Source organism: Drosophila suzukii, chromosome 2R (assembly GCF_043229965.1).
Source record: "Drosophila suzukii chromosome 2R, CBGP_Dsuzu_IsoJpt1.0, whole genome shotgun sequence".
NCBI lineage: Eukaryota > Metazoa > Arthropoda > Insecta > Diptera > Drosophilidae > Drosophila > Drosophila suzukii.
The window spans coordinates 11,776,861-11,785,962 of NC_092081.1; the positions used below are offsets into that span (position 1 = coordinate 11,776,861).

Genomic DNA, 9,102 nt, shown 5'->3' on the forward strand with positions numbered 1-9,102 from the left:
AGCTGGAAACCGGACCAGCAGATCGTAAATTGTGAACGCGTTTTAATGATGTCAAGTTGTAAACGCAGCCGCAGGTTTCCCGGGAAAATATGTGACGGCTTTTTTTCTACTTTTTTCGGGAGCGTTTTCCATTCCTTTTTCGGCACAGAAGCAAACTCTTTGGGTCATTAGGGACCGAATTAGGACTTTATGTGGTGTGGTTACTCAGAAAAATTTGTGACACAATATTAGGAATTTTTCTTCCAAGTAATAACAATAATTCCTAAGAAGATAAAAGATTATAAATTTGAACTAAACATTTTATACTAAAGCTATAAATGAGGAAGATCTCAAAATAAAATATCAAATCAAAATATCTAATTTAAGGAAGTTTTCTTTAACGTAAGACCATAATTCTAAAGAAGAAAATATTATTAGTTTTAATTATATAATTTTATACTCAAGGTGAAAATGAGAACCATCTTAAAATATAATTTCAAATTCAAAAGACAAATACATTTTTAAGTTTTAAGACCTTTAAGTATCGGAAAAAGTAAACATATTACTTTAAAAAAAAATTCTTTTAAAAAAACAAAGTTATATTATTATAAACAGAAGTTGGATTCGAGAGATGTATTTTATATTTGTAAAAACTATTTTGTAAATTTTTTATTATGAAAACATTTGAAAAACCCTTCTCAATTAAATATCACACGCATTATCCATAGCTACTATCTTATATATCTATCTATCTATCTATCTATCTATCTATATATCTATCTATCTACCTATCTATTTATCTATCTATCTATCTATCTATCTATCTATCTATCTATCTATCTATCTATCTATCTATCTATTTATCTATCTATCTATCTATCTATCTATATACCTATCTATCTATCTACCTATCTATCTGTCTATCTATCTATCTATCTATCTATCTATCTACTTTATATTTATATACTTTTTTTAAAGTTTTTCATGATTAAAACATTTGAAATTTCTTTCTTAATATAGACCACACACAATATCCCTAGCTACCGTTTTTTTTTTGTTTTTAGCTTTGAGGGCACTCTTTGTCCGCATAATTGTTTTCCGTGTAACCACTTAGGGGACAATTGTAGTTTTCCCAACTATCCCACCGCCAGCGAAAGTGTGAAGTGAGGAGCGGCGGGTGGCGAGCGTTGACGTTTTCACAGCTGACACTTGATGACGTTATGCGGAAATAAACAAACAGAAATGTGGGAAAAGCGGAGCTGCTGGCAAGGAAAAATTCCAAATACTAAAATGCGAAAGTGAGAGGGAGATGGAGAAGGAGACGGAGAAAGAAGACAGCGACAGGCATAACAATGAGGAAAATTGTGCAAACATGCGCATAAAATGAAAACTCATTGATTGCCTCATATTGAATTTTCGCCACATCTCTCAATCGGCATAAACCTTGCCAAATCAATTGTTCAAAGATGGCCAATTCCACAGAGAAATGGAAAGGAAAGTGACAGCGCCAGGAAGCTACAGACAATCAACTAATCCAATTTACTTTAATTGGCTAATCTGTTCCCGGGAATTTTCTACTCCTTTGTTTCACTTTAAGTTTAGCCCCCCTGTGTGCATAAACGTTAATTGAAAATAACGTTTATTTATCCATCAGATAAAAGCAAAGGACTTTCCAAGAAAAGATAAGAACAAAGAAATATGTTAATCTAAGGAGCATTGAATTCTGCAGAATTAAAAGCGAAAAACCATAAACAAAGCGTTATAAGAAAACAATAGAGGCGTTAAAATGCATAACTTATAAACAGCATTTATTTAATTTAAATTATAAATGACTAGTATGTATTTTGTTTGGAATCTATTAAAGTGAATGCCAAATTCCCAGGAGAGTAAACTAAAATGTGAATTTTCATAGGATACAAATGGAAAATCCAAGTTGGCAGATAAGTTATGCTCCTCCGCCTTTGTTTTCTGGGCAGGCCAGCAAAGAAATCGCATTTAGCTCACGGCCATAACAATGTCGCCATTAAACTTGAAAGTGTTAATTAAAAATTAAAATTGATTGTCCCGCAGGACCGGCAGCAGCAGACCATAGCAGTCGGCAGCCATCTTACTGGCCAACTTTCTCTAAGCGCATTCCGTATTCATGGCGACCATCAAAACTTGTTGTAAAGTAATTTAGCCAGCCAAGTGATTAACAACGGCCCAAAAACGAAGGAAAGCCAAGGACGAACTTCCCCGCACACACCCATTCCATTTGTAGTACTCGGACCAATTTGCTAAATGCAATGGCCAAAAATAACGGGCTGAAAAGTTGGCCAAACTACCGAAAATAGCTGCAAAAACTTTTCCGATTTGGCCATTGTTGACAAATGATTTAGTGACAATCTATTAAACGGCGGATGATTGATGATTGATGAGCCGGTCGCCCACGAGCCGGCTAAAAGGATTAAATTGCCCGGCCGAAGTGCACCGCCTTGGATCATGAAATATGCAGGACTTTGCCGGGAATAATAAGACCGACCGACCGGCCGTAATGAAACGGGTAAATACGCCTAGGTATACGCGTTTATAACTGCCGCAAAATAAATAAGGACGGAAATAGAACGATTATGGCCTGTCCTTGGGGTCCTGGCCCATTTGGTTTAGGGGGCTTCGAACCGAAAAAACTAAAATGGGTACAGGTATACGAGAGGGTCAAGTGCTGGTTCCACTCGATTCGACTCGAATAAAATTAACACGACATGAAACGCAGAGATATTGGAAGAGATATTGACCGACTATTGGGAACAAATGTTGTCTTTCTAACCCTTGAACACGCATTTGTAAATTAACCATGACGGAGTAATTATAGTACACTGGACTTTTTAATATATGTACGGTCGGTTTTTATTTTTGGATTAGTAGAATAGTTATAAGCCTTTCATACCTATTTAGTTAAGCCCCACTTCCTCAATTAACTTGAATAATTCAAGCTTACGTTTCTTTTATAGAATTAGACATCTATTTTCGTTTTAAAAGTTTCATATTCTATTTTGGGATTCCAAAGTTTCCGATCATTAAATAAATTGCAGTCGCAGTACGTGAATATAATGTGAGGTGAAAGTTCTGGGCTTTCGTGCTGCGCTTAAGGGAATTACGGCGTTAAGTGGAGGTTCGATTGGATCGAATTAATGCCAGACAGCCGGCAAAAGGTCACAGGTGAAACAGACCGATGATTGGTTCCATCGATTGCCACGGAGGTAAACTTTATAACCTATCCCCCATTTCTATATAGCATTCTATAGATATATGTATCTGAAACTCACCGATTTGTGGCACATCGTACTGCCGTTGACCGCGGGCGGTCCGCAGCATCAGCTGGCTGGCTATGCTGTGGGAGATGGGTGGCTGCGCGGAGTAGCCGCCTCCTGGCGATCCCACGGATCCCGCTGATCCCGATCCGGATCGCTTGTGGCTGGGATCCTTTTTGTCCAGCTGGGACTGCTGCTGCTGCTGATCCGCCTGCTGCTTAGGATTTCCATCGCCGTTCGCTTGCTTGCCATTGGAGGTGGAGCCGGAGGCACTGCCTCCTAGTGGCTCGTTATGGGGCTTCTCGGTATCCTTGGAGCCGGAGCGACTGGATGGCTTCAGGTGCTTGCTGGCCGTTGCCTCTGAGTTGGCCGAAAGCGATAGTTTGCCACTCCTTTGCGGCTTGAAGTGCTGTGCGAAGATCTGGCGCTGCAGCTGCTTCTCCGCCTCGGGATTATGCGCTACTCCCTGACCATTCCGCTTCCTGGCCCACTTCTGTTGCACCCTTATGTTGTAGTTACCCGGGTTGTGGACCTTGCCGGCAGAGTGCGTCCCCTTGTAGGGGGCATCTCGCTGCTCCTGCTCCTGCTCGAAGAGCTGTTGCAGGGAGTCGGGTGCGGCCAGCTCCAGCTGCTCCAGCGTGCGATAGGGATTCTCTGGGAGTGGCTCCTCCTCCAGGCCGTGATACTGGTAGGCATCCAGTTCCCGCAGCAGCTCATCCTCGCCCAAGTGCGGCTCCGCCTGTTCCGGCTCCAGCTCCGAGAAGTCATCGAAGTCGCCGAAGGAGTGCAGTGGTTCGTACTCCGCTGGCTCCTCCCTCTCCGCCGGCTGCACCACTCGGCCGTAGTATTTCACGGGCCTGTTGTCTACATCCCGCAGCTGTTCGTAATCCTGCTCCAGGCTGATCGGAGTGGGTGGCTGCTTCTGGACATTGCCGAAGATGTAGCCCCTGGCGGCCTGCTGCAGCAGGGCGGGATAGTCGCCCACGTCCAGCTCCTCGCTGGGCTGCATCTGTATCCGGCCGGCGATGAAGGGATGGCCACGGTGATGGCTGCCCGCCGGCGGGGCTTGTTGCTCCGCCGTCTGCTTGGCGCGGGCCAGGAGCATCAGTCGCTCCCGCTCCAGCTGGGCCATGTCCGCTATCTCCTTGTTCAGCCGCACGGTGGTGGCATCGAAGGCGGCCGCCGCTGCAGAACGGTGGCCATGGGACGAGGATGCGGATAGGGATCCACCGCCCGGCGGAGATCCTCCGGGATGCTGCTGGTGCTGCTGCTGCTGCGAGGGAGCCGTCTGCCAGGCGGCGGACACTCCCGTCGAGGGTCCCAGCGGCTGGCTGGGCACCTGGCCCGCCTTGGCCTCACCCAGGGACTTCTCGTTGCCATTGCCATTTCCGTTTCCGCTCAGATGGAGGGCATAGAGGCCGCCCTGGATGAGCAGGACGCAGAAGAGCGTCTGGGCCAGCGAGCAGAACATTTTCCGTTTGTTGGTCTGGCGCAGCTTCTCGATTAGACGGCTTATCTTGGCGGTTCTGGGTGGGTATACCAGGGGGGGGTTAGGAAAGAAATCTATTAGGGGGGTGGGTGGTGATAGTCTGTTGGCAGGTGGTGTCTTAGGGGCTGGTGGTGGTGGTGGGGGAAAGTCCCGACTTTAAGATTGTTTCTCTATATGGGATTTCGATGCTTTTCGGCCTGGGCCTTTAGGCCCCACACCGCTGACCAACACTGTGCCGGCCTAAGCCTGGCATTGCACAACACTGGCCGATACCGGAGCAGTTTTCCGAGCTACTACCCACTTTTTCCGGTTTTTCTGGCTGCCTTTCAACGGCCCTTTCTTGTCACTAGTATTTTTTTTTGCCCCCGTCTTTCGTCGCCCTTTGTTGCCCTGCTGCCAAGTTTGTTTTGCGTTAAGCTGTGAAGTTCTGCAGCCTTAGACAAAATCAATAATCAATTGTCTACTCTGGCCAGGGAGTTTGGGTTCCGCTTGGGTAGGTGAAGTCGGAGAGTCGGTATAGGTATGGGTTCCTATATGGGTATAGGTATATGGCCGTTTGAACCTGGTTGTTGGCCTCTGACAACAACTAGTTGCTGTCTTCCGTCGGCTTTTCGGTAAGCAGTTCCAGTTCTTTGGGGTTTTGATTTAACTTTTGTAGGCCTTTAATAAAGCTTTTCCACACTGGCCAGTCGTTCGTTTATATATTTTTTAGTAAGCTTATTAGTTAGTTTTTCCACGGCACTTTGGTTTTCCTCTTTCGTTTTTTGAGCTGCTCTCTTATACTTTTTGTTAAAATGCAAAGAATATTTATGTTGTATAATTTGTATATTTTTTATAAGCAGTTGAACAAATATTTTGTTTTTTGTTATTAATATTTTTTAAGGAACTTTTAGCACTTTTTTCGTGTTTAGCTCTCTCAGCTTGCGGCACTTAGTTTTTTTTTGTTGGGGTTTTGTGGTTGGATAACTTTTGCACACGAGTCACTGCACTTGAATGGATGAATATATCTTGGGATATTTTTCGAAAATATTGTTTTTTGGGTTTCTTGGGAATAATAATGCTTTGGTTAGCTTTCTTTTGTATTATTATTATTTTGTGGTGAAAACTTTCCCTTGTTTTGGATTGAGTGTGAGTGGTGTTTTGTGGACTAGCTTTGCTTCTAGTGGTATTTTCTTATTTTCGGCTGCCTCCAAGAGTGTTCCGCACGTTTGAACCGACGAGCAAGGACTCGTCGTGTCGTCTCAGCAGGATTTGCCTGTTTGTCTGCCTTTTGCTTGGCCGCCTGACGCGTGTCCCTCTGCCGCTGCCGGCGTCACAGTCGCTGGCTCGGCCAACGTCGCTGCCTCTCCTCAAGGCGTTTCGGATTTCCACTTTATGGTAGTCGTAGTCGTAGTCGCAGTCGTACTCGCACTCGTACACCCACTTCCTTCACGCCCCGCCTCGAATTTCACTGCTCGGCGAACTGGCTGCTGGGTCCTCTACGCTCTACGCTCTCACTCTCTCTCTCTCTTTCTCCACTCCCCTGCTCCTACTTTCTTTACTTTCTCCTCCTGCTCCTGTTCCCGCTTCTGGTTCTGGGTTCTTCCTCTTCTTTTCTGGGCTTCAGCTCCAGCTCCAGCTCGTGCTCTCGGTCAGCGGGAAAAAGTCGAGCTCGAAACGACTGTTCGCTCTATACTGAGCACTACGCCCGCTCAACCACTTGTTTTCAACCAGCCTCATGTGTAGAGTTTTTCCCGAAGTCTAACGGGAACGGAGAAAGCGACAGAGAGAGAGAAAGCGAAACAGAGAGAGAGATAGAGAGGGCCTGATCCTGCGCACTTGGTTACCGTTACCGGCTTCAGCGACACCCAGTTTCCCATTTCCCAGCCGCCATATGATTTGCGGTCGCCTCTTTGCGTGGGTTGCACGGCCACGGCATCGGAATCCTTCGTCCTGGCGGGGCATTTCCCCAGTCCGATTCGAGTTGGGTAATCCCATTTGGCTGTCATCAGCTGAAGCTCCCCTAATCCCAAATACCCACCAATCACTAAATGCACTTTTCACTGGGTTATCCCGAGATTGTTGTGCTTTCCGGGGAAATTGAGTGAGTTCGCAACTTGGGTTAGTCCCGAGATAAGAATTTTGATACAATTAGAGGACAGCTTATGGGAACTTTACCGAAGTCATTCGTTAAAAGGTCATCCAGCCACTTTTGGCTTTGTAGATTTGGAAAATATTATTTTCCACATTTTGGAGTGCAACCCAGTTTAAATTTCTAGATTTAAAGGTACTACTTGAAACTATTCAAACCCCATATTGAATTTCTGTGCCTTAGCTCCTTTTTGGATAATGCAGTACAGGCTTTATCTTAAGAAAAATGCAATTGTATTTTTTATATATCCAGGATTGTTTTAGGATTTAAAATTTCCTAATCTGAAAAAGTGGCTTTCCAATAACAATATTGAGAACGGGTAACTGCAATTTGATTGGGCTGAAGGGATATTGCCCAAATCTTTAGATCGCTTTAATATCCAAAGAACCCCAAATGAGTACTTTCAGATTTTGAAATCCAAACGTGTTCATTTTTCGTGTTGCAGTATATAATCCAATGATGTTTTAAATGATAATTTTAAAATTACTACCTATTTTAAAAATGTTTAACTTGTATATAAGTTACTTTGAATACCTTTCTTCACATGCTGTTGATAATACCATTTTTGACACTTTTATTTATACACTTTTAATTTTAAGGACATACCCACCATAAAAATTTAATTTACCTGTATTTTTTAGTTCTTACTTACTTATATATTGCTTTCCCCAAACCAATTTAGTAAATAACTCCTTTTTAGATTTATATACTCGAATTATACCAAAATAACTGCTTACTACTTCCTAATGACATACAAAATACCCCTAATCTTCCAATTCCGCAGATATTTATAATCCTATAATGATCGCTTTTCCCTTCGAACTTTCGATTCCCTTCCCCTCCATTTCGAAAGTCGAAAAACGATGACGCCCACACATTAGCGACAAATACATAAAACCAAAACACAGCTCACGCAGCAGCATCGATACTATAATGTGAACAAAAATGAGCACAAAGATTGCGAGTCATTAAAGCCTCCGAACCGAACCCGAATCGGGAACCAAAAAGGGGAAGTGCGGATAAGGACGAGGAGCCGAGGTCCTGCCGATTCGGGCGAAAACCAACATGAATGAAGGAGAACGTCCTGAAAAGAGAGTCGTCATCGTTGCTTGCAGCCTGCTTTTCGCTTTTCGTTTTTCGATTCTTGCCGTTGTTTTTGCTGTTGCACACGCCCCTATGCAGGACTCAAAAGCTGGGGGCGGGGGGCGTGGCTGGCGGACCGAGGACTAAGACGAGTCCAGTTGTCGTCACAATGTCTGTGGCTTTTACGTTTTACGAGCGAGCTATAATATATTCGCCGTGCCAACGTAATGATTTTCGAGCCGAGGTGAAGTTGAATCGAGAGCTCGGTCCACGTGAATGGACTGGGCCCACGGTGTGGAGAGTTTTGAATGGGCGAGAAGGTATAATCGAAAAAGTTTCCAAGTCGAGCGTAAAAACAAGGTACGAATGTGGGAATTAGCTTATAGTGGTCATTCATGAAATGGTAAAGTTCCATTCTGATTGAAAGGATATTTTCCAAACATTCAGAAACTGAACTTTATCTATTTTCTATGTGATATGTCTAAATCTATTTAATACCAATTTGTACCCACCTTAGGAAGGCAAATAGGTTTAAGTAAATGGTAAAAAAATATGAAATATCTTATAATATCTTAAAATTAAATAATCTTTCATATATTTTGTTTTATTAAAATAACTTACCCTTTAGTTTTCGAAATAATGATCCGTGGAAACCATCTATAAGGACTGTAACATAACAAAATTCCAAATGGTTAGGATCTATCATCGAGAGCAGGTCTCCACGCGAAAAGCCGGCTTGGACTCTCAATTTGTTGCTCGGCCCGAAAGTCTCCAGGCCCGTTTGGAAAACTCTACAGGCGACGGCAAACAGCTGAGCCTGGCCAGAACCATTCCCTTTCCCCTGGCCCGGAACTCGGTCCTACCACAAGTCAAATGCACTTGCTGGGCCCAGACCTCATCGAAGGGTTCCTGGGGGGACAACAACAGATGATTCTGCCAGGCAAAGGCGCAGGCGCAGACTGAAGAGACGACTACGTCAACAACAAAAATCGAAGCCACGGATTTTCATTCAGGAGATAGCCTCCCCCCAGCCCCCGAGTGATGTTGGGAAACCAGAGCTCGAGCCCTCGAGCAGAGATATGGAAATGGGAAATGGGGAAAAATGGGAGTGCTATGGGGATGGGCATATG

At 44.1% G+C, this 9,102-nt stretch overlaps 1 protein-coding gene across 1 annotated transcript in view; it reads right to left on the reverse strand.

Annotated features, from left to right (window-relative positions):
- The window catches only part of jeb (jelly belly), a 36,154-nt gene extending 29,733 nt beyond the window's left edge, over nucleotides 1-6,421 (reverse strand). The window contains exon 1 of the mRNA XM_017075246.4: nucleotides 3,285-6,421. Within this exon, the coding sequence (XP_016930735.3) occupies nucleotides 3,285-4,740 (1,456 nt within the window). The 5' untranslated portion in view covers nucleotides 4,741-6,421. The remainder of the gene's footprint in view (nucleotides 1-3,284) is intronic.
- Between the last annotated feature and the right edge of the window lie 2,681 nt (nucleotides 6,422-9,102).